Genomic DNA, 24,805 nt, shown 5'->3' on the forward strand with positions numbered 1-24,805 from the left:
GCCTCCCCAAGGTCTAAAAGAAGTAGAGGACCTCCCCAAGGTCTAAAAGAAGTAGGGGGCCTCCCCAAGGTCTAAAAGAAGTAGGGGGCCTCCCTGGTGGCGCAGCAGGTTGAGCGCCACGCTGTGAAGCTGAAGCTGTCTGCAGCCTCTGCAGCGTGGGTTCGATTCCCGGCCAGACAGGGAGCTACCCACATGGTGCAGCAGACCTCTCCTGTCTCGCCCGCTGCTCCCCTCAGCAGTGTATTTCATCAGTCTGCCTGTTCTGCTCCCCACTCTGTCTCTGGTGAATCCTCTCACCCTCCCGCGCCTCTGGCCTGTACCCCGGTTCTTGCATAAAGAAATAAATCTTAAAAAAAAATAAAAAAATAATAGAAGTAAGGGCGAGCCCGCGTGGGGGACGAATGCAGCCCGTTCTTCGGATAGCACCCCTCTGCTAGGTCCCTGTTGCCGGGCCCCTTCGGAGCGGGTCTAGCCGGGCTCCCGCAGCCCCCGCCTGGGTCTGTGCGGACTCCCAGGCTCGCGCTCCAGGGAAGGGAAGGGAGGGGGTTCGGTTTCCGGGTCCCACTTTTACTTTGGGGGGTTTGCAACACAGAGTTGGAAGCTGCCAGGCCTCGAGGGAGCCGGGAAGGGCGGCGCCCCTCCGCCCCCCCCCCCCACAGGCGAAGGGCCGGGGAGCGGCCGGGGCGCAGCCGCCGCCGCGCTGGAGCGGGCCGGGCAGGGGGCGGGGCGCGCTTTGTGGCGTCACGAGGCCACGCCCCGGGAGGCGCTGCGCCTGCGCCAGAACGGCCGCTCGCTCCCGGAAGTGGAGGGGCTACTCGCAGAGCGTCGCTGGGGCTGGATGCTCGCAGCCAGAAGCGCTCGCGGAGCTTGCCCGTCGGCCCCCGATCGCCATGTCGTCCTTCGACACCAACCCCTTCGCGGACCCAGTGGACGTAAACCCCTTCCAGGTAGCGCCCCTAACTCAGGCTCCTCACGGCGCCCCGGACCGCCACCCCGGGCCTCTTTCGCCAGAGCCGGGAGACGTGGCGTAGGAGGGACGGGCTCTCGGGCCAATGAGAGGGCGAGCTCCGGGGCCTGGCCTATCGCAGCGCCTGGGGGCGGGACTAGCCTGGTGGAACTGCGGGGGGGCGGGGCCGGAGCCGGGGACGAGGTGGGAGCCCCCAGCGCCCCAGCCCGAGCCCCCCGACGGGGGGGACGGGGGCTGCTGGGGTCGGGGGCTGCAGCAGACACGTCAGGGCGCGCCCCCAGCGCCAGGGAGAGGGGCGCCGTCGTGACGGTCAGGTGTAGCTTTCCCACCCCACAGTTTTGGGGAGACACCTGCCGTGAATCGCTCTCGGGTGGAGTGACAGCGACCTAATGAGGGGCTGCGAGCCGCCGGTGGGAGGGAGAAATGTGGGAAGTCCCAAGACTCCCCGTCCTCTGCCCCCCAGCAGCCAGGCTAGCCTGAAGCCCAGGGAGTTTTCAGGAAAAGTTTTCAGGGAGAGAGCGGGGAGGTAACCCAAGCCGGAATATGGCCTCGGTAAGAATGCCACACGTTGTCCATCGGTCCGGCCGGGACTGGATCTGGCCAGCCAGGAAGACCTGAGTTTGGGAGGGAGGAGAAGTCAGGGGGCCTTGAGGTTCTTGAAGTATAAAGAATGCTGATCTGATGGGCGTGTGGGGGGCGGGGGGTGGCAGCAGCAGCACAGTCGTTGGGAAGGCGCTTGGAGCTGACCTGACGTTTGGGACAAACAGAGAGGAAGAAACAGTAATCCCGCTTAAAGCCAAAACCTTTCAGCCTTTGGGCTAAGAGCATGTGATGAAGGGGCAGGACTGGCTCCTGTCAGCTCCAGAGCTCCTTGCCTCTTGTTTCCGGTCTGCTCAAAACCAGTTCTAGGGAACTTGCTTGTGCTGACCCATGGCTTGTGAGCCCTGAGTGTTCTGCTCAGTCAGGATGTCACCAGGCACATGAATTTACACTGCTTGCACTTTATTTTGGTCAGTGGCAGCTTCAGAGTTTCCTGCAGGTGTAGGGGAAACCCTCTGAGGGGTTCTTCCTGCTACTCACAGCGTGAGCTTTCCCACCACGAATCCTTCAAAGGTCAGAGCAAAGACAAAGGAGACTAGAAAATTGTTTGTTTCTTGGTCTTAAGGTGGCTTAGCCAATAGGAGCCCACAAGGCAAATTTGGGTAGCTTGTTCCTTGTAGTACCAGGGAATTCAGAATATTCCTCTTGTAGCTTAACGCTTCTTGACAGAACCTCTGCAAGGACCTTGACTCTTACATAATGCAGTCATCTGTTACTTGAGTAAATAAAGAACATTTGCTTTTTTCCCTGCCAGTGTCTTCTGGTGACTGTTTTTACTTAAATACAAAACTGCTGTAGAATACTGGAGTGTGGTAGCCTTTGTGAGGATTTCTTTTTTTTTTTTTTCCCCCGCTGTCAGAGTCAGAAGTGCACATGACTGCAGATATCTGGCAGCCAGAGGCAGTCAGCTGTCAAAAGCTGCAGAGAGCCTGTCCCCCAATCTAGCAGTGGGCAGGATAGTTTGCCTGAGTTCTCCCCACTATTAATAGCTTAAAAGTCTTAAACATCACATCTCCAGCCCCAGAAGTGATTGTGCAAACTGCGGTCAGAGTAACTTCTGCATTCAAGCAAGAGTCTGTCCATCATGCAGCCCCAGGACACAGCAGGACAGGAAGCAGCTGTGGTCCTAGAAACAGCAACATCTGGTGGGGAATCCTGTGTAGGAAGGAGGGCTGTCTGGCTGCAATTTGGCTCTTCCTTACTGGGAAGAGTTACTGGCTGGGTTTTTCCTCTTGGCACATAGCTGTGAGAGCGAAGGAGTATTGGCTGCAAGGCCCCAAGCTCCTTCTCCTGGAAAGCTGCCTTCCCTCTCCTTGTGATGGTAGTGTCTACTTCCCTGATTGCCAGGGCTGGGACATTGGGAGGGCATAGCCTATCGTGGACTGGGTGTGAGCCCAGCCTCGTTTACCCAGGGTGTTGGCACAGCTCAGGAGCCTGTCACACCTAGTCAGCCTTTAGAGCAGTCATTTTTCCCGTCACTCCATGGTGGACTGTGAAAATATACTTAACTGGGGCCTTCCTGGTGGTGCAGGGGTTAAAAACACAGCGCTGTCATGCTATCGCCAGCCACTGCAGCACAAGTTCAATCCCTGGCCAGCCAGGCAGCAACCCACATGGTGAGCAGACCTCTCCTGTCTCCCTGATGCTCCCCTCAGCAGTGTATTTCAGTAGCTCTGCCTGTTCTGCTCCCCAGTCTCTCTGGTGAATTCTCTTACCGCCCCGCACCCCACACTTTTGGCTTACACCCCAGTTCTTGTATGCATAAATAAATCTTTTTTTAAAATTACTTAACTTATTTATATAAGCACTGGGTACAGTCAGAAGCGCGGGAGGGTGAGAGGATTCACCAGAGCCAGAGCGGGGAACAGAACAGGCAGACTGACGAAACACACTGCTGAGGGGAGCAGCGGGCATGGCAGGAGAGGTCTGTGTGCCATCTGGGACCCTTGCTGATGGCCGGGATTGAACCGGCGCTGCAGGGGCTGCGGGCAGCTTCACAGCCCAGTGCTCAAACTCTGCGCCACCAGGGGAGGCCCTAAATAAATAAATCTTTAAAAAAAACCACGAAACAATATATACTTAACTGCCAGAGTCCATGGTGGACTTACTATTAGCTGGGAACACCCTTGGAAATTTCTTCTAACGCCTTTAGTTTAGAGATGAGGAAACCAAGACCCCTGAGAGGATGGGACAGGCCAGAGTCACTGACTAATTCACAGCAGGAAGGGTCCCGGGCCTGGGTCTCATTCCCAGGACGCTACTATTTTAAAGGTGTTAGCAGCTCAGCTATTGGTCTTACCTTGCCTTAGGCTTCTTTTAGGCCAGCTAAGGGAACATGTAACATCAGCACCTTTGCCACCACTCTTGAAATGAGAGTACTGGTAGCGGCAAAAAGAACAAATTAGTATTAGCTAAGCTGTTTTGTTTTCCGGTGGGTGGGGATGGAATAATACAAATTGTCTTGTGCTTCTTAAGAGAGACTGTCAAGTAGCATGTGTCCTGAATAACACTAGCCCTGAAAGGTGTTCAGGTTCGGGGATTAAAGAAGTTTGGGAACCACTGCTACTTATTCCATTTTCCTTGAAGATTCACAAGGCTTATTAGTTTGGTAAAGGCTCTGAGAAATCCTAATATTAAAGACGCTTGCTCAACTTTCTTTGACCCTGCGTTTCTAAAAGTTATTCAGCCATAGAATCCTATTTTTGCGAGTTCTTGTATTAGCCCCTGAGACTCCCGTGTGCCTTTGGGTTGCTTTCTTTTTCTTTTTTTTAAAGATTTATTTATTTATGCATTCAAGAACTGGGGTACAGGCCAGAGGTATGGATGGGGGGTGAGAGGATTCACCGGAGACAGAGTGGGGAACAGAACAGGCAGATCAATTGAAATACACTGCTGAGGGGAGCACTGGGCGAGCAGGAGAGGTCTGCTGTGCCATGTGGGTTGCTCCCTGGCCGGGGATTGAACTCGTGCTGCAGTGGCTGCGGACAGCTTCATAGGTTGCGTCTTAACCCCTTGAGCCATCAGGGAGGCCTTGGGTTGCTTTCTTTCTTTTTTTTTAAAAAAGATTTATTTATTTTTATATAAGAACTGGGGTACAGGTCAGAGATGCAGGAGGGTGAGACGATTCACCAGAGACAGAGTGGGGAGCAGAACAGGCAGACGGACCGAAATACACTGCTGAGGGGAGCAGCGGGCAACTCAGGAGAGGTCTGCTGCGCCATGTGGGTTTCTCCCTGGCTGATCGGGATCAATCCCGCACTGCAGAGGAAGCGGACAGCTTCACAGCACTGCGCTCAACCCGCTGCACCACCGGGGAGGCACCCTGGGTTGCTTTCTTGTCCATGTTCTTTATCCACTACCCTCGTCCCCTGCATCGTGGGCATGGCTTTTAGGGCCTCATCCTTGTATGGAGTTGTAATTGGGATTGTTAGAAAACTACTTGCAAAGTAAGAACTGTGACTGGAAAGTGAAGTTGCAAGAGTGTAGGAGAGTTGAACCAGACTCCTTGGAGGAAGCAAGAAGTGCAAGCCAAGTGTTGCCGATTTCACAACCTCCTGTGGCACTCCCTAACCCTTCTATTAATTGTGGTGTGTCTGCTTTGTAGCCTCTAGTTCTGTGGGTCCCTGCTTTGGACCGATTCCAGTGTGTGTGCTCCCAGACGTTTCTCATTGAGTCTTGTTGGGTGATGAAGAGGTAGAGGACTAAAGTAAGCATTGTGCTGTCCATTTTCTTATTTTAGCAGTCCACTAAAAAGCACATCACCCTGGCAAATGCCAGGGCTGCTTTCCACTGGGCATCTCTGTCAGATAACCCCAGATGGATGACGTTGATCTTGAGGGGGACTGGACTCGCTGGCAGCGTGAGGTGCAGAACAGAGAGAGCTTTTCAGCATTTGTAGTTGCCAAATCACACAATATCACTTTCACACGTTGCCTCCTTGCAGTTGAAGATCTTCTTGGTGGTGTGGCTGCTTCCCAAGGGTTTGAAAAATTTCTGTGGGAGGAGAAAGTGGTGACAGAAAAGTGATTTGGGTTTGAAGAAAGTTACATGAAGTTCCCTGCACAGACACTGAGGGCTTTGCCACTTTCCAGAGAGGGTTGGCTCAGCCTGACTCCCACTTTGGGAATTCACAAAACCACCAGATAGACTTCAACTTAAAAATGAACTTAAACTTGAAAATGGCAAGGTTCATATAGTTTAGCTGTGACTCCAGGCAGCTGCCCAGATCTGGGGGTTTTGCTGCCTTTGTGGTTGGCACCTGAAACCAGGGCTGGGCATCAGAAAGCACTTGACCAAGACACCGGACTGAACTTTGACCCTCCTCTTCTAGGCATTTGTCTTTAGAACCACTTGATGCAGGATCTTCCTGTGTTCAGAAAAATGGTAATATTTAACCAGGACAAACAAGGGGTACTTGCACTAGGAGTGAGCAGGGTGTGAGCCAGGCAGCAGTGCTCTTTGGAGGCACTGACACGTCAGTGTGCATCACTGCCATTCCTTGGGCCGTGCAGGAGACATGCGAAATGGCACATGCCCTGCCAGAGCTCCTGGTCCACGGGGAAGCTAAGAAATACTGATCCTCATCACACTCGTGGGTAGACTAGGAGGGCAGTAAGGAGCTGTGAGGGCTCTGAGGGGGATGGGCAGAGGCCTGTGGTAGAAAGGACTGAAGCCAGTTGCAGAAGGCCCGGCAGATGAGAAGAAAAGGTATTTGAGAGGAAAGAGAGCACCAAGGACCAAAAGCCGCCTCAGCAGGCGGTCACCCTGCGCGGCCGCGCCCCACCTGTTGCCCGCTCAGCGTCAGGCTGCTCCTCACCCTTCGATCCTGTGTCTCCTGGGAGCCCTGGGCCTGTGGTGTGTCTGTGTTTGTGACACACGCGCTTGTTGGGCCAGCCTCTCCTGACGTCCGCGCTGACCTGGGTACACGTCCTCTCTGACCGAGGAACATGGGGAACTCGCACCTCCTTCCGCCTGTTTTCCCTTTGTGCCTCCGACATTTAGGGGGGACCCGGAGTTCTGTCCTTGACCTTATTCTCACTGTGTACCCGAGGAGTTTCTCCCACCGCGCGGCTGCAGGAGGACATCGGCTCTCCGGCGAGCGCACGCCTCCAGCGCTCGAGTCCCTTCCTCCCGGGCGCCCACCCGCCTTTCCCACTCTCACCGGACATTTCCGGCCAACCAGAGGTGTGGGTCTCTCCCCTCTGAGTCAGTGTCTTCACAGCCTCGCCCTGCTCCCACACCCCCCGTTGCTGCCAAACCTGTTCCTCTCCTCCCAGATCTCTGTCTCGGTTCATGGTCACACTGTTCAGCCACCCAGGCCAGCAGGCCCAGTCACTTGGCTCCTTCCTCTGCCTTCCCTGCCTCCTTGCCCTGCGCCGACTCCGTGCTCTGCTGGCCACAGAGTGCCGCCTGCCTGAGAAGGGACTCTGGAGTCTGTCCCCTTTTCTTCACCCCCGGGTGCTTTAGGTCAGTCCTTACTGTCACCCAAGTGGACTGTTAGGACCCAGCCAGCCCCCCACCACCTTCCCGGGGCTTTGTACTCGCCTCACCTCTGCCATACCCCACCTGAGCGCTTCCTGCCCGGGTCTCTAGTTGTCCTCCATTGCCCAGAGGGTCAAGTCCACACTCCTGCAGTCTGGCTCTCTGGTGCTCCTCTCCCTCCACAACACAGCTCCACACAACTTCCAGAACCTTCTCCTATATCCTGAATACATGCAAACTCCTTTCTCCCCCCACCCCCTTACTTGCTTATTAAGAGAAACTATGCTTTAGCTCAAATATTCATGTTTCATAGTTCAGGAATACAGGTCAGTAACAAACTTGCATGGAATTCAACCCAAAGGAATGATTTACATAACAAAATCACTTATGCAAACTTTTGATTTTTTAAGTTTTTTAAATTCTAGATTTATTTTCTTACATCTTTCATTTTTGTGCAGTATTTGATTTCTCCCCTCAGGTACAGTCCCTATAGTTCTCTTACCACCACAGTCCCTTGTGCTCTTCCCTCCCCTGTTTTATTCTCTCTCCTTCTCCCCCCTCCCCGCCCCGCCCCCATGCCTCAGAGCTGTCAGTTGCAAACTCTTTTCAAGAATCTGTGTATTTGTGAATGCTGGTCTTGCCTCCCTCGTTAGTGCTTGCGAAATTTCTTTCATCTCCACTCAGATACCACCACAGTGAAACCTGCAGACAGCTTGTCAGTCCCTCTGCTGTGGCCCCCGACCCTCTCGCAGCATTGAATCAGTCATCTGCTGTCACTCCTGACTCTGGTTTCTTTTATCCTCTGTGCTGTTTGTTTCTTGAAGTCCAGAACCACAACTTTTTTTTGGTGTCCTAGCCCTGTACTTGGTGTGAATCATTTGTGTGGCGAGTAAACAGAATAAAGTAGCAGCAGATGGCAAGTGGCTTGACCAGGGACAGACTGTGCTGAAGGAGCACTGGGTCAGGGAGGCCTGGGTACGAGGCCATCAGAAATCCCTGCTGTGGTGGGGATGGGCGCCCGAGCATACCCCTTCCTCACTTGGTAGGTTCTCAGCACCCTCTCCTTAGATGTGTGTGTATATATAAGTGTGTTTTAAATTAACAATAACAGTCACATTATTGCATCTTTGGAAGACAGAAAACAAATCATCCAGCCCTTGGCAGGCTTTTGCAACCTTTGTTATTTTAATGTGCTTTCCGGCCAGCCTCTTTTTGTATGAGGACTTTTGACAAAAAAACGATCATTGGGTATTCGTATAACTAAGCCCTTTTTTGTGTCCCAGCCCTGTATTCAGAACTGTGATTATTAATGGGCCATTGCGAGGCTGTGTGCACACCAAATACGTACCTACCCTCTGTCATTGCGTAAGCCTGCCTTTTCTCCTATTGTCAGTACCGCTGCAGTGGCTATTTTGCAGATACAGATGTTCACGTGTTTCTGGCACACTCCTTAGGATGCTGTCTCAGGTTCTGGGCGAGAGAGCGCCCAGGTTAGCTGCGTCTCTTGGTGCATCTGGGACCCAGCTGGCCAGGCTGGGGTGATGGCCCTTCCTTGTTCTGTTGCACCCAATCTCATTTCCAAAGCAAACAGGGTTCAACGAGGTGCCAAAACATTAGTGACTTTCTGCCTCCCAGAGAAAATGGCTGAGTGTTTAGTCTCTGAAGTATTTATTTAATGTGTTTATCAGGAACCTGAAAGCAACCCCACAGTGGGAGCTTGGGTGGAGGGTGGGATGGGAAAGCAAGGAAAAGTCACAGAGGACTGTGTGGAGCATGAAGAGGTTGCCAAACCAGTGAAAACAGTGTTTTTGCCAGGCCTTTCCCACCAGAGCTGCAGCCTAACTCTGCCTGCCTCTCAGGTCCCTCATGCTGCAGCTGCGGAAATGCCCCCTGCCCAGCTGGGATGAGCCTTACTGCCTGGGTCTGGCTCTCTCGCCCCCTTCCCCTTGGTACCCCACTTTCCTTCAAGCCCTCCTGGGGACCCCCTATTGGCTGTGCTCCAGCCTGGGCTCTCCTGCCCTGTGTTCTCTGCTCAGCTACCAGACTGGCCCCCAGGAGGGCAAGAGCTGCGCCTGTTTGTCTTGGTGCGTCCCCCACGCTGTGTGTGACTGCTCGTGAATGGGCCACACTGTATTCAGGCACGTTTTGTTATAAATTCAGTAAAAGACCTTAGTCAGTCTGAGTCCTCTGGGCACTGAGGGGTGTTAGGTTACTTCTTCATTGGTGAAACTAAGCTCTCACCAGCCTTTGAAATAACGGCTTGACCCACTTTCAAGCCACTTGGTGCTCCATGAGTGGAAAAGGAGGCTGTGGCTGTTGACTTACTTGTGACTCAGAGCGAAAGCTGAGGGTCCCTATGCGAGGCTGTCAGTGTGGTCCTCACTCATAAGCCTCCTCCTCTCTTACCTGGGCTGTTCCTCAAGAACCAGCTCTCTGAAGTCAGGGAATATATTTTTTTTAAAGATTTATTTATACAAGAACTGGGTACAGGCCAGACTTGCGGGAGGGTGAGAGGATTCACCAGAGACAGAGTGAGGAACAGAACAGGCAGATGGACCAAAATACACTGCAGCGGGCGAGACAGGAGAGGTCTGCCATGCCATATGGGACCCTCGCTGGCCGGCCGGGATCGAACCTGCGCTGCAGAGGCTGCGGACAGCTTCACAGTACTGTGCTCAACCTCCTGCTTCACAGTACTGTGCTCAACCTCCAGGGGAGGCCCTGAAGTCAGGGAATAAAGAAAGAAGCTGTCATCATCTGGTCACTCGTGATATCCTCGTCAGGGTCCCTTTAGAGTGGGGTTCACCCATTCAGCCACACACAGATTGCGTACTTTCTGCTTGTTTGGCACTGCCCAGGCTTTGGGGTGCACTGGCAAGCAGCTCCACAGGGCCCATTCTCTCTGGTTTACCACTCATTAGATTGACGTGGATTCAGAGTCGGGCCCCGCTACCACAGGACTCTGGATGAACTACCTTGCTCTCTGAGCTGTACCTTTCTCTGCCTGCAAGCTCTGACTCTTTCTCCCTCACTGACTTGGCATGAGGTTGAAGGCAGACGTGCTTTCTCAGCCAGATGCCTCATCTGAGCCACAGAACAGCAGCTGGTTGGGGTGGAAAAATGGCGTGAAACCAGGGCCACCTAGAGGCACAGGAGAAAAGTCACTGGGGACAATGGAAGCCTTAGGGCAGTGAGGCTTTGTTCTCCCAAGGAGCCAGGTTCAAAAAGGCTGGTAGAACCTCCATTTCTGACAATTTGACTCAGTGGCCAGTTCTGGAATGGCTAGACTTTCATGACAATATGGTTGCTATTGGCACACAGTAGACACTCAGCAAATGTCAGCATCCACCCTCAGTCCCCCTCTCTCCCCACTTCCTCCATCCTTGGGCCCCGACTACTCTTGAAGCTCCCTACCTCTTCCAGAAAGAGCCCAGGTATTGTCAGATGGAAGTGCCCACGTCGCCCAGTCTTCCAGGCACCTCTTCCAGGCAAGGTGCTGCTGGGCACAGGCTGCTGCCGTGATGCAGTGCCCTCCACTTCTCTCTGCCCTCACATTTGGGCAGTGCCTCCTAGAGAATGTGTTGGAGGGCCTGCAGCTTACAGCATCTATTCTCATCCATTACCTGGGCTTCTGCTCTGCATCAGCCCTTCTGCTCTCCCAGCCAAGGGCTGGGAGGTCAGTGTGAGCTAGACACAGAAACATCTGGCTGCGGAGCTTACAGCCCTCTAGTGGACACAGGGTTGGTTTATAGTGAGGGGCTCAGGGCCAAAAGTTTCAAGATGGTAGAAAAAGCAGGAAGGGTCAGTGTGGACAGGATGGCCAGCCCCTCCTCCCTCCCCACCTCCCAGAATCCTTTGGCTGACATTGGGAAAGGAAATGGCCCCTCTTTATGGGGCTGGAGGTTGCCTTCAGCCAGGTGCAGATGCCCGTACCTAACACTGCTACCAGAGCCACCCCTTCCTCCGGCCTGTAGGTAATCAGGCTCAAGTGACCAGTTCCTTGGACAAAGGATCTGATTTCAGTGACTTCAGCTCACTCTGCTGTGGTTCATGTCTGAAAGGAGAAGAGATACTAAGTCCCAAACCTTCCTTGCAAGCCCAGTAATTTTAGGAGAAATCTGCTAGTTGTTCAACCAACGAATAACTTCATAGTCAGTTCCTTCAGCCTCAGGTCTCCTGAATCTTACCTTGTCACTTTATCCAGGTTATAGCAGCCACTAGGCTAGTGTGGTGTCCAGCTTAGAAAGGCATCATTGCCCCCTGCAGAGTACACTGGGAGGGAGTGCAGGTGACGAGGCCTGTCCAGACGGCGTGAGTGGGACCTCTGTACCCGGCTCTATAGCCTAGGCCCCGGGACCAGGGAAGACACTATCTCCCCTTCCAGAAGCAGGGGCTCAAGTGGGAAGATGAGAATGAGTATGTGTGAAAAAGAAAACACATTTGGGACTGACTGTCAACTCTATAAATGTTGAGATTTGGGCACCCACTCCCATTTTGAGATCCAGGACGAGTACTGTCCCCTGGCCAGCGTCTGTTTCCACATGTGAAAATTGAGGGGCTTGTTCTTTGAGGGTCTGTCTGATGTTAACATTGCGGTGGAGAATCCAGCCTGTGGAGGCTTCCTGAGGAGAGAAGCTGGGCCAGAAGGACAGGAGCAGCTGCACAGTGGTGCACAGGCCGGCTTGAGGGGGGCGCTCAGTGAGGCCTTAGAACAGGGGCTGTGGCCAGGTCTTCTGTACACTCACTCCTCCCCGCTGTTCTCCCCAGAGCCCAGGCATCGCCCTCTGGTGGGACACGTGCCCCACACCATCTGTGTCAGGAAGGAAGGTGTCTAGGAGTTCTGCCTGTTGAGGGGCAGACCCGCCCTTGCCCCCGGGGAGGCTGCTCGGGTGATGAGGGCGCAGGGAACCCATGCAGACCCTGGGCTGGAGAGGCTGGCCTCCAGCAGTGATAAGATGGGAGAGGAAAGATGGAAAACTCTGGAAGTGACTGCATTCTGAGGACATTTTTTGCATTTAAAAAAAAAAGAATCCAGAAAAAAAAGTAAACCCGAAACATTTTTCTGGCTTTTCGTCTGAGCCTCTCACATCTCTATTCCTAGCAAGCGTGCCAGATTTAATGAAGTCAGCCTGGCGGCCAGTGGCATATTTTTTTCCAGAGCCATAAACTGTCCATTAAAAAAAAAGAGGAACAAATGCTTTTTTTTTTTTTTTTAAAGATTTATTTATACATATAAGAACTGGGGTACAGGTCAGAGATGTAAGGGTAAGAGGATTCACCAGAGACAGAGTGGGGAGCAGAACAGGCAGACTGACGGAAGTACACTGCTGAAGAGAGCAGCGGGCGAGTCAGGAGAGGTCTGCTGCGCCATGTGGGTAGCTTCCTGGCTGTGGAGCAAACTTGTGCTGCAGTGGCTGCCGCTAGCTTCATAGTGCTGCGTCTCAACCCCTTGTGCCACCAGGGAGACCCACAAATGCTATCTGTGAAATAATAAATATAACGGTACAGAAAGGTTCTAAAGTGAAAAGTAAGTTGCCATCCACACTACCCCATTCACTACCTCCCAAACACCCTTTCCCCCAAAAAACCCCACTCCTTGGAGGTGAATATAATGAACTGTTGTGAATCTCTAAAGGCCACTAATAAGAACATGTGTCCTGGGAGCTCCCTGGTGGCGCAAAGGGTTAAGCACCGCACTGTGAAGCAATCCGCAGCCCTTGCAGCACAAATTTGATCCCTGGCTGGCCAGGGAGCAACCCACATGGCGCAGCAGACCTCTCCTGACTTGCCCACTGCTCCCCTCAGCAGTGTATTTCACTCACTCTGCCTGTTCTGTTCCCCACTCTGTCTCTGGTGGGTCCTCTCACCCCCCCCCACCCCGCACCTCTGGCCTGTACCCCGGTTCTTGTATGCATAAATAAATACATCTTTAAAAACAAACAAACATGTGTCCTGAGTGTGAAACTTGCTTAGGGAAGTCATCCAGGCCAAAGCCTCCCTTTCCAGTAAAGGAGACGAGATTGCAGCTCCAGGCAGGCACAGGAACCTTCAGGAGAGGATTCCTGGGGCACTGTCCCTACCATTGTTAGTCCCGGGAGGGGCTGAGGGCCAGCCGTGGCCCTCGCCCTCACCAAGGTTTACTTTTCTCCATTCTTTTTTTTTTTAAAGATTTATTTATTTATTTAAGCACTGGGTACAGTCAGAAGCGTGGGAGGCTGAGAGAATTCATCAGAGCCAGAGCGGAGAGCAGAACAGGCAGACTGACGAAATACTTCTGCTGAGGGGAGCAGCGGGTGGCAGGAGAGGTCTGCGCGCCATGTGGGACTCTCACCTGGCGGCCGGGGATTGAACTGGCGCTGCAGAGGCTGCGGGCAGCTTCACAACCCAGCGCTCAACCGCTGCGCCACCAGGGAGGCCCTACTTTTCTCCATTCTAATGGCTTTTTCTAACCTTAGGATCCCTCTGTGACCCAGCTGACCAATGCCCCACAAGGTGGCCTGGCTGAATTCAACCCTTTCTCAGAGGTTGGTGAGATGCCCTCTTTCTGAGCCCTGGGCCTCTGGGTGGTGTTGGGGGCTCTAGGACACAGAGACTTGGTGGAGACGGACAGCTCGGAGAAGCTGTAGCCCTCACAGGGACAGTCCTAACCCGAGCTCGGGGCGAGGGGGAGATGAGGGAGTCACTAAACCTCCACTGGGAGCCATGGTCTGGGCTCCTCCTGAGAAGGGCAGGGCAACGCCTGAGAGCTCTGGGTCCAGCCAGGCCAGCGGCTCTACCTTGCCCAGAGCCTAAGGCCAGCTGGCTGGGGAGCGGCAGGGGGAGGCTCAGGGAGGGGCACAATGCTCACCCTGCTGGGTCTTTGCCCCCACATAGCCAACTGGCGGAGCCTCTCACTCCCCGCCTTTCATCTGCCCCCACAGACCAATGCAGCGACCACGGTTCCCGTCACACAGCTCCCCGGGCCCTCACAGCCGGCTGTTCTCCAGCCCTCCGTGGAACCAGCCCAGCCAACCCCCCAGGTACTGTTGCCAGAGACTGCGCTGGCTCTCCATTCCGGAAAGGGAAGCGCCCACGCCAAGAGGCGAACCCTGAGATTAGGGGCGGGCAGAGGGCCTTCATCCCCGACTCCTTCAAGGGCCCTGTTGGTCACTTACAAGCGGAGGGTCTGCCCTGTCCCTCCCCACCGCCGCCGCCGCCAGGCTGGGGTCCTTGGTGTCCTCGCAGGGAACACTTGCCCCTGTTGTGCCATGCCAAGGCCTCCTGGGGCCTGTGGTTTGCTCGCTCTCACTCAGGGCCGGACTCCCCTCCCCCTCGGCCTGCTCCCATTCATTCCCTCCCTCCTTCCTTCTTTTCTCTGTCCCTCCGCTGCCCCCTGGTTTCTTGTCTGCTTAGTGCCCTGCACTCCTTCCCCCCCCCCCCCACCTCACTGCCTTCGCCCCCTCCTGCTGCCTGAGGGTGTGACCCCAATGGAGTTGTATGTTGCAGCTCCTGCTTAGGCAGGCCAGCAAGTTCCTGCCTCCCAGATTCCTGGCAGTGAGCAAGCTCTCAGAGAGGCAGATGCTACTAGGAGGAGATAGTATTCTCAGAGACAGCTACATGCAAAAGCTTCCGAAGGTAGGCACAATGTAGGTGAGCGTGAGTGAGGACGTGCTGCCTGGACCCTGGCCGCGCGGGGCTTCGGCCTCTAGGGGTGCCAGGTTGCTCCACAAACCGAGCAGCCCTGCTCTGAAAGTGCTTCTGTGCTGGCCCTGGGACCCTGAGGAGGTGAGGATTGTTGCAGGGAGGGCTCTCTCGCTCAGCTGGATGGTGGGTTGTTGGCATCTGGGCCCTGTTCAGCTGAAGTCACAGACTTGGGGAAAGGAGGCTGAACCCCTCAGTATGGTATAGCGGGGTCACCTCTGGGACTGCTTCTACCCCCAGCACCTGAAATACACACACTAAAGGCAGTCTTGGGTCTCTGGAGAACTCCTGGAGAGTGTATGAGTGTGTATGTGCATGCACTCATGCGTGCGCTCACGTATGCCTGGCTCTTCGTCCTGGCTTGATAGCTGCTCCCTAATAGGAGTGTAGACTTAGGGACTAACCAGGCCCCAATAGCGGCAGCGCCAGCAGGAGCAGGCCCTTGCTGGAGTGCTGGCGTGGACCCTGCTCTGTGTGGCCTCAGGAGCTGCCTTCCCCGAGGCCCTGCTCTGTCTGGAGAGGGGCTAACACTGGGACCGCACTCCATGGAGGCCAGGCAGAGAAGGCCAAGCCTAAGGGGCTGTTCTAGGGTGTAGGTGGTCACCTCAGTGCAGGCGGACCTCAGCGCTGCTTCCTGGGAGCAGAACAGGTAGTGTTTAAATCGAGATCCCTGAGGCTCCAAGGATGCACGGTCTGTCCTCCCCACACACTGCGGGAGCTCTGCATTGTTTCCCCTCCACACTCACCCTCCAGGCTCTTCAGGTGAGGCCTGGGTTTCAGCTACAGGTTAGTTGCTTGTGAGGTCTTCTCCTTTGGAGGTTACCCCCGAGGTTACCACAATTGGACTTTGCCTGGACTCCAGACCGGGGGTAGCTCTCCTAGCTCGAGCTCAGATACAGGGAGAGGAGAGCCCCAGTCATGGCTTAGGGGCAGAGGGGGGGTAGGGCAGTAGGCTTTGCTCCCTCTGTGGTGCTCTCAGCTACCCAAGACGCTGAGGGTCTGGGACTCCCAGCTGGCTGTCGTGTGTGGGGCAGGGCCCGCCTGATTTCCTGACCATGATAGTCATGTCTGGCTGCCCGCCACCTCCCCTGCTCCCTCCAGGCCGTGGCCTCTGCAGCCCAGGCGAGCCTGCTCCGGCAGCAGGAAGAACTGGACAGGAAAGCGGCCGAACTGGAGCGTAAGGAGCGGGAGCTGCAGAACAGTGTGGCCAACTTACACGGTAAGGGAGGCCTTGGGCCCTAGCTGTGCCTGGGCAGGAGAGTTCACTGACCCGCTGGTTCCCAGGCAGCCGAGGAGCTTTGCTGACCTCTGGGGTTTTTTTTTGCATCATTCTTCCTTCTTGTACAATGAACACTTTCTCCTCTCAGGTGCAGTCCCTGTGAGATTCCCACCACCAAGTCACCCGTGTGCCATTACCTTAGTCTCTTGTGCTCTTCACACCCCTGTTTTGGCCTCTTGTTTGTCCTAGAATGCCAGGGAGGAGGAGCAGGGGGGCAGGTGGGAGACCTGCGGTGTATACCTAATGGATGTAGACTCTTTTTGGATTCCTTCCCAGCGCTAAAATTTCTTTCTTTCTTTTTTTTTTTAATTTTATTTTTTAAAGATTTATTTATTTATGCATACAAGAGCTGGGGCACAGACCAGAGATGTGGGGAAGGGGGTATGTTAGAGGATTCACCAGAGACAGAGTGGGGAGCAGAACAGGCAGATTGAGTGAAATACACTGCTGAGGGGAGCAGCAGGCAAGTCAGGAGAGGTCTGCTGTGCCATGTGGGTAGCTCCCTGGCTGGGGATCGAACTTGTGCTGCATTGGCCACGGACAGCTTCACAGGTTGAGTCTTAACCCCTTGCGCCACCAGGAAGGCCCAATTTTTTTTTTTTTTTAAGATTATTTATATAAGAACTGGGGTATAGGCCAGAGGTACGGAGGGTGAGAGGATTCACCAGAGACAGAGTGGGGAGCAGAACAGGCAGAAAGAACATAAACACTGCTGAGGGGAGCAGCGGGCGAGACGGGGGAGGTCTGCGTGCCATGTGGGTATCTCCCTGGCAGGCCAGGAATCAAACCCGCAATGCAGAGGCTGCGGACAGCTTCAGCGCTGTGCTCGACCCGCTGCGCCACTGGGGAGACCCCAAGATTCTTGATAAAATAGGGGCCTTAGTCCCAGTTTTTTTTTTAAGATTGATTTATTTATGCATACAAGAACTGGGGTGTAGGCCAGAGGTGCTGGGAGGGGGGTGAGAGGACTCACCAGAGACAGAGCGGGGAGCAGAACAGTCAGACTGACTGAAACACACTGCTGAGGGGAGCAGTGGGCGAGTCAGGAGAGGTCTGCTGTGCCATGTGGGTAGCTCCCAGGCTGGCTATAGCTTGATAGCGCTGTATCGTTAACCCGGAACCACCAGTGAGGCCCTGAGGTCCAGAGTGACCTTGTGGGTGTCTCTTTGTGTCCCATCACCTTTTCCATTCTACTCCACACCTGTGAAGACCCCTAGCCCCGTTTGCTGGTGCTCCCTGGGAATCCTGTTTTTGCCCGTGAGCCAGGCCAGTGTCTGCACTCCAGTGTGCTGCTGCTGGGCCTCACCTCACCACCTCTTCCCACACAGTGAGAGAGAACAACTGGCCGCCCCTGCCCTCCTGGTTCCCTGTCAAGCCCTGCTTCTATCAGGACTTCTCCGCAGAGATCCCCGCCGACTACCAGCGGATATGCAAGATGCTCTACTATCTCTGGATGTGTGAGTCCCGCTCCTGCCCTCCAAGCCCAAGGGTGAAATGGGGCACGGCAAGAGAGCCTTGTCTCCTCTGGCTGCTTCTGGTATCCAGGCTTTCTGTAACCTCCAGCTTTTCTCACTGCTGTGCCGGGGTGAGGGGACCTTCTGGCCATATAATTGGCCTCGTGCAGTCTCCTCCCTGTCCTGGGAATCTCCCAGAAAGTACGATTCCAGACCACAGATCAGGTAGGGGCGACTAACAGCTTCTGCGTTCCTGCAGAGTCTACCGCGCTAGCAGGCCCTCCTTGGGTGGAGGCCCCTCTCCCCACAGTCCCCTGGGGTTGATGGTGAAAGATGGCTGTAGCTCCATGGTGGGAAGAGGTGCCTGCATTTCCCAAGGATTAGCCCTTGGGTCTGCATCCCATTCTGTCCTGCCACCCCTGGTGCCTGGTTTTGAGGTCCCAGGATTTAGGAGCTAACCTTGTCTACATACCAGCCAAGGTCCTCTTGTTATTTCTGCCGCTGCCCTACTAGCATGGGTCTCGTTTCCTCTGCAGAGGGTGGTTTGCCATGGTGGTTTGCCAGGGTGGTTTGCTGGAGGGTGGAGCCTCCAGCTCACCTCTCTCTCCCTTCCCCGTCCCCAGTGCATTCGGTGACTCTGTTTCTGAACCTGCTTGCCTGCCTGGCCTGGTTCTTAGTCGACACCAGCAGGGGCGTGGATTTTGGCCTCTCGATCTTGTGGTTTCTGATCTTCACCCCCTGTGCCTTCCTTTGTTGGTACCGACCCATCTATAAGGCCTTTAGGTGAGTGGGGCTGGGTAAGGGGTGATTATGGGTGGCCTTCAGGGAGGAGGCCAAGGGCCGTAACCCTGGGCCCCCATGCCAGTCTTAGAGCTGAATAAAATGGTGGGGAAATTCTCTTTCTCGTTGCCACCATAGTGAGAGCAGGTGGGTCAGGAGCCATTTTCCTCCGGTGTCAGGCCTGAGGTCTGCGCTGGACCCTGTCCTGGAACCGGGCACTGGAGACTGGAATGGGGATCAGGAGCCTTACCTGCTTCCACTGCGGGTGCAGTCTGTGGGTGCGGTGGGATTTCAGTCACGGGGAAGAGGGCGGGGACTTCTTCAGCTCCCTCCCGAGGCTCTGGGGCTTGCGTCTCTGGCTGAGCGGGGCGGGGCCTCCCACTGGCTTGTCTGGCCTGTTCATACATGCGCCCTCGTCCCCAAACTCTTAAGCACCTCTGAGCGCCAACCTAGCCCAGATACTGTGAGCATCGTGGTGCCACCACACAGACCCCTAGGGCCTTTGGAATTTTGTGCCTCAGAGTTCCTGCTGCAGCACCAGCAGGCAGGACCTGAACCTTGCGGAATTCATGTCCTCAATGACGTGGAGACGGAGGTGCTGGAAACACCAGCTTGTCTGGAATTCCCTGCTCCTCAAATGCCTTTTCCTCCCCCAGGCCTATGGTTGTATTAGAGATTTATACCTCCGGCTTAGAACTTCTGTTACAAAATGAAAATAAGTACTCCTCATGGACTCTTAAAAAATAATTTAATTTATCTGTTTTCAATTGAGGTACTGTTGGGATACCCCCATCAGGTATCTGGGCCACCCACCACTCCCTCACCCATATCAGGCTTTTTATAACATCAGCAATTTGACAAATGGTTAAGCATTGACACTTTGAATTGGAAGGTAGTAAAAGGCAAGCTTATTTTGATTATGGGGGTGAGTGTCTGTATGTCTGTCCTTCTGGACAGTGTGACTGACCCCCAGAGCTCTGTCTGCTATCCCATCCCGCCGCATAGTGAGGTGAGATGTCATAGCCAGTGAGGAATGCTGTGAGCCCCAAGCCCTCGTGTGACTTATTTCCTTCTTTCTCCACAGGTCCGACAACTCTTTCAGCTTCTTCGTGTTCTTCCTTATATTTTTTTGTCAAATAGGCATCTATATCATCCAGTTGATTGGCATCCCTGGCTTGGGGGACAGGTGAGGCCTGAGCTGCACAGAGGGAAGTTTGCGGTGGAGGTGGCCTCAGCCTATTTTGCCTCTTTTCCCAGCTCCTAGAGAGCCCCAGCAATGGCTTCTTCCTGCCTTGACAGGGGGAGGGGTGGGCAGGCCAGCAGGGACCCGCTTCTGTGACCCGTCGCCAGTTCTTCACTGGTCGCCGCTCACCGTCTTGCCTTGCAAGTGGGCGTCCTCCAGGAGAGGCTAGGGTCTCTGCAGTTACCCTGTCTCCAGGAGCAGTCACAGTGCAGGGCCTACAAAGGCCAGGGCAGCCACAGCAGCTGCCCACATGCAAGGGCCACTCTCTGGGGTGTTGTGAATGAACTTGGCATGAATCCCTGGGCTGGCAGGGCTGTGTCCTACAATTATAGCCACCTCTTCCTTTTCTCCTACATTGCCTTCTGGGGCGGGTGCTACTTCCACGGTCCCAGACTGGCCCTTGCGTGTGGGCAACTGCTGTGGCTGCCTTGCCTTTGCCCTGTACTGTGACTTCTCCCGGAGACAGTGTAACTGCAGAGACGACCCTAGCCTCTCCTGGAGGACACCCTCTTGCTGCTGCACTCACCCAGCACACAGCCGGCTTGCATTTCCTGGGTGCTGCAGCCCTCTGCTCAGAATCTGTCTCAGAAAGGAGCTGGTGGCTGGTGTTTTCCTTTCTGCCCCATTGCACAAGGAGCCTTACAGAAAGGTCAGGCTGGCACTTATCTGGAAGGGCTGCACTATTTTGGTCTCCTCCTGCTAGTAGAGCTGACAAGTCCAGAGCCGTGACAGGGGCCACTTCCTTCTTGCCTTGCTCTTTCTAATCTGCCTCTTTGATCGATGACCAGATTTCATCATTCATTATCCTAAGTGAGATCCTAGGAGAAGGGGTGGTGATTAATGGCTGCTGTGTGGGCCTGGGCCAGGAGTCGGAGGCTCGAGCTCTGGTCCTGGTTTGCCCCTCACTGCCCGCCCTGGGTCTACCTGGATGAGCTCTTGTGACCGCCAGCCTTTCACCTCATCACACCCAGCGTTGGGTTTTTTTGTTGTTGTTGTTGATTGTAAAATACACATAAATTTATTTTATTTACCTCTTACATCACTGTATACAATTTAGCAGCATTTAGTGCGTTCCCAGAATGTGCAATCATTACCACTCTCCACTTCCAGAACACTTCTATCACCATACAAGGAACTTCATACTTTTAAAGCAGCCACTTCTCGTTCCCTCTTTTGCGGGAACGAGGTACCACGCTTCTAAGCCGGCTGTAATAAGCAAGGAAAGTAAGTGCTGGCAAAGGTGTGGAGATGGAGCGCCCCTGGCCCCTGGCCAGACACTGCTTTCTCTGTCTGGACTTGCTGGCTTCTAGCCTCTGGCTTCTCTCACTTAGGGTCGTGTTTTCGGGGTCCACCAATGTTGTAGCTTGAATCAGCGCTTCATTCCTTTCGTGGCTGGATGACATTCCATTGTTTGGATAGACTCTATTTTGTCCATGCAGTCATCTGTTGCACGACAGCAGGGTGGTTTCGATCTTTCTGCAGTGGTGAATAGTGCTGCTATGAACACATTTGTACAAATTTTTGAGGACTGTTTTCAGTTCCTAGGGTAGACACCTAAAAGTGGAATTGCTGGGTGAGGGGGTGAGTCTGCCAGGGACTCACCCAGCTGTTTTCCCCAAGCAGCTAGACCATTCTCCATGGCCAGCAGCTCTGTGTGCGCGCTCCATCTCCACACCTTTGCCAGCACTTACTTTCCTTTCTTATTACAGCTGGCTTAGAAGCGTGGTACCTCATTGTGGTTTAGCTTGGCATTTCCTGAATAGTGCTGGTCATGTCCCATGTGCTTATTGGTTTGTAATATCTTCTTTGGAGAAAAATTCTACTCAAATTGTCAGCTAATTTATTGATTGGGTTTTTTGTTAAGTTCTTTTTTTTATATATATAAAGATTTATTTATGCATACAAGAACTGGGGTGCAGACCAGAGGTGTGGGGGATGAGAGGATCCACCAGAGACAGAGTGGGGAACAGAACAGGCCGACTGACGAAATACACTGCTGAGGGGAGCAGCAGACGAGCCAGGAGAGGTCTGCCGTGCCAAGTGTGTAGCCCCCTGCCAGGCCGGGGATCGAACTCGTGCTACAGTGGCTGGTGAAAGCTTGACAGCGCTGTGTCTTTAACCCCTGAGCCACCAGGGAAGCCCTGTTGTCAAGTTCTTTATATATTCTGGATAGTTTTTCCCCACTCTTGTGTATTGTTTTTCTACTCTGGATAGTGTCCTTTAATGTACAAAAGTTTTTAATTTTGATGAAATCCAGTTTATCTTCGTTGCTTTGCTTTCAGTGTCATACCTAAGAAAAACGATTGCCAAATCTGAAGAATTCCGTTTTAAACTTTAAGCTCTTATAATTCAGTCTTTGGTTCATTTTGAATTACTTTTTTTATATTTTTTTGGGTGTACACATAGAGGTGGAATTTTGCATGTGGGTATCTGGTTGTCCCAGGACCACTGTTGAAGAAACTATTCATTCCTTATTTCACCCTTTGTCAAAAATCAGTTGATACTAGATGGTTTTTTCACCATTCATCGGCACATGGCAAGTTTGTTTGTTTGTTTGTTTAAGATTTATCTATTTAGGGCCTCCCTGGTGGCGCAGCGGTTAAGTGCTGGGTTGCGAAGCTGCACGCAGCCTCTGCAGCGCCGGTTCGATCCCCGGCTGCTCCCCGGCCCCGGAGGAGGGTCCCACATGGCGCGCAGACCTCTCCTGCCACCCGCTGCTCCCCTCAGCAGTGTGCTTCGGTCCTTCTGCCTGCTCTGCTCCCCGCTCTGGCTCTGATGAATTCTCTCACCCTCCTGTGCTTCTGACTGTACCCAGTGCTTGTATAAAAAAATAAATAAATCTTTAAAAAAAAAAAAAAGATTTATCTATTTATACAAGAACTGGGGTACAGGCCAGAGTTGCAGGGGTGAGAGGACTCACCAGAGACAGAATGGGGAGCAGAACAGGCAGACGACTGAAAATACCGCGGCGGGGAGCGGCGGGTGAGACAGGAGAGATCTGCCGTGTACATGACAAGTTTATTAAGGAAAAAGGAAAGATGTGGGCAGTGAGCTGCCAGTTGACACTAGATGTGTGGATATATTTCTAGCCTCTCAACTCTGTTCCATTGACCTGTAGATCTTGTCTTATGTCTCGGTCATAACGTTTTGGTAACTGTAGCTTGGTAGCATGTCTTGAAATTGGGACACTGGGGCTCAGGAAAGTGCCATGACTGATGGGACAGAGGCAGGACTGTCTCTGGGCTTCAGTGGAAGGAGCAGAGATCAAGAAAATGAGTGCAATGGATTGGCCAGTGGTGGTCCTTCCCAAAGGGCAGATCCTCAGGAATAAGCAGTTCGGCTTTCCATGTCCCCTCAGGCCCCAAAGAAGAGCAACTCAAGAACTTGAGGGCAGCAGCCAGCCACCTCTTCCCTTCCAGGCCTCAAACACAGACCAGAAATACCTTGTGGGCAGTATGGGTGGGACCTGTTGGCCTTCACTGAGACCTAGCTTCTGACAGACCAGGGCTTCTGGCCCACAAAACTCTACCCTGCAGAGAGGCTGGGGTAGAGGGTAGTGAGGATATAGCAGCCATTTGGAGAAGAGAACATCTTGTGGGGACCTCTGGGGCCCACTCCCATTCTGGCCTCTTCCTTCCTCTGTAGTGGTTGGATGGCAGCCCTGACTACACTGAAGCAAGACTTGGCCGTGTCGATCATCATGATGGTGGTGGCTGGTTTCTTCACCCTCTGTGCGGTGCTCTCCCTCTTCCTCCTAAAGCGGGTGAGTGGTGGGCACTGGGCCGTCAGCAGTCAGAGCAAGCAAGCGCCTCTCCTGCCTTGGCCATGGGATGTTCATCAATATGGTGGGGCCTTCTAGGTCCAGCAACTTCTTCCAAGGCTCTGGGTGGGGGTACAGGAAGGCTTGGGTTCCTGCTTGGCCCCCTTTGGGAGCATAACCGGATGATGGGGTTCCTCGTGGGCCCACAGGCTTCTCTCACCCCAGCCTCTTTCCACAGGTACACTCCCTGTACCGCCGGACAGGGGCCAGCTTCCAGCAGGCCCAGGAGGAGTTTTCCCAGGGCATCTTCAGCAACAGGACCTTGCGCAGCGCTGCCTCATCTGCTGCCCGAGGAGCCTTCCAGGGGAATTAGCCTTCTTAAGTCTCCTCCCTCTGCCCCAGCCTTTTCTCTCACCTGCCTTCTGAGCTGCACTTTTCATGGGTGCCTTAAGCAGTGGTTACGCCCAGCATAGATCCGGGGACGATTTTGCCATGGTTCTTGCTCCTTCCTCAGCAACCAGCTCTCCCTTCCACTGATGTGGAGAGGAGGAAGGGACAGGGACTTTTTTTATATAAGAGAAAAGAAAAAAAAAAAAAATTCTTTCCTTCTCTGGTGGTGGTTTGATGGGATTCTTTTGTCTCTCTGGAAGCAGGGGGCTGACACCCAAGACCACACATGCACCCTCACACACAGTCAGGCTCCAGCTGACCTGGGCCTACCCAGCTGGAGTTCTGTTTCTGTGGCGGTTCTCAGACTCCACTCTTCCCCCACAGGCCTGGCCTGAATCTGGTTGCACAGACCTAGACTATGGCTTCTAGGGCTGTCCTCCCTTCCTGCCCCAGCTGGAGCGGCCTCCTGTGGGCACACCTTAGGTGAGCTGTAGTCTGGAAGGGTAGACAGCTTTGTTCTCCAGCTCACTTTGGGCTGGTCTCTGGACTTTCACAGGCCTCTGGCCCAGGCTCCGCCTGTCTCCTGTTTCTCACAGATTTGTAGCGCTGTAGGCCCCCCTGCACCCTCTGGTGTGGGGAGTACCTTATGTCCTCTGGGGCCCTCCCTGAGCCCTTCTCTCTCTAGACTTACTGAATGTGCAATGGGGGTGGGGAGGGACAGAGGACAGTGACCCCAAGGTGTCCTCCCCAGCCTTTGGCAGGCTTCTCAATGATGGGGTCTTGCTGTCCTGGTGTGCTTTATGATTCCCTCCTCTCCTGTGGGACAGCTGCCCTTGGCCTTGGCCTCAGATTCTACCTGCTGGCCTGGTGCTTTCTGCTCCCCATCAGCAATATCTAGCTTGCCTGACTTAGGGAGGCAGGGGTAATCAGTCCAGATCTGTATCCTTCTGCCTAGACTAATGAGCCACCCCTTTCTGAGGGTTCTGGACTAACCTTCCAGGGTTCTCACACCCTGACTTAAGTCTTCCACTGGTTCTGGGAATTCCCCAGGGGCTGTGTCACTGTCATGGCCCACAGGTAGAACCTGTACCCTGTCCTCCAGAGGCGGTAGGAGTGGGCGTGTGGACTGAGGGGGCTTATCAAAAAGCTGTCTAACACTCCCCTGCCAGGA

At 53.9% G+C, this 24,805-nt stretch overlaps 1 protein-coding gene across 2 annotated transcripts; it reads left to right on the top strand.

Moving 5' to 3' along the window:
- The first annotated feature begins 782 nt into the window (after positions 1-782).
- Positions 783-23,648, top strand: SCAMP2 (secretory carrier membrane protein 2). 2 transcript variants are annotated; one of them, XM_084239503.1, is made up of 10 exons: positions 783-947; positions 13,504-13,572; positions 13,969-14,067; positions 14,534-14,662; positions 15,830-15,947; positions 17,336-17,464; positions 18,085-18,244; positions 19,326-19,427; positions 23,130-23,247; positions 23,483-23,648. In XM_084239503.1, exons 1-10 carry the CDS (start codon positions 891-893, stop codon positions 23,615-23,617), a joined length of 1,116 nt encoding a protein of 371 aa, XP_084095629.1. In that variant the 5' UTR covers positions 783-890; the 3' UTR covers positions 23,618-23,648. The 2 variants fall into 2 exon arrangements, with proteins under 2 accessions (XP_084095629.1, XP_084095630.1); XM_084239504.1 differs by lacking the exon at positions 14,534-14,662.
- Positions 23,649-24,805: the final 1,157 nt, after the last annotated feature.

This window comes from Talpa europaea, assembly GCF_964194135.1.
Source record: "Talpa europaea genome assembly, chromosome: 8".
Lineage (NCBI taxonomy): Eukaryota > Metazoa > Chordata > Mammalia > Eulipotyphla > Talpidae > Talpa > Talpa europaea.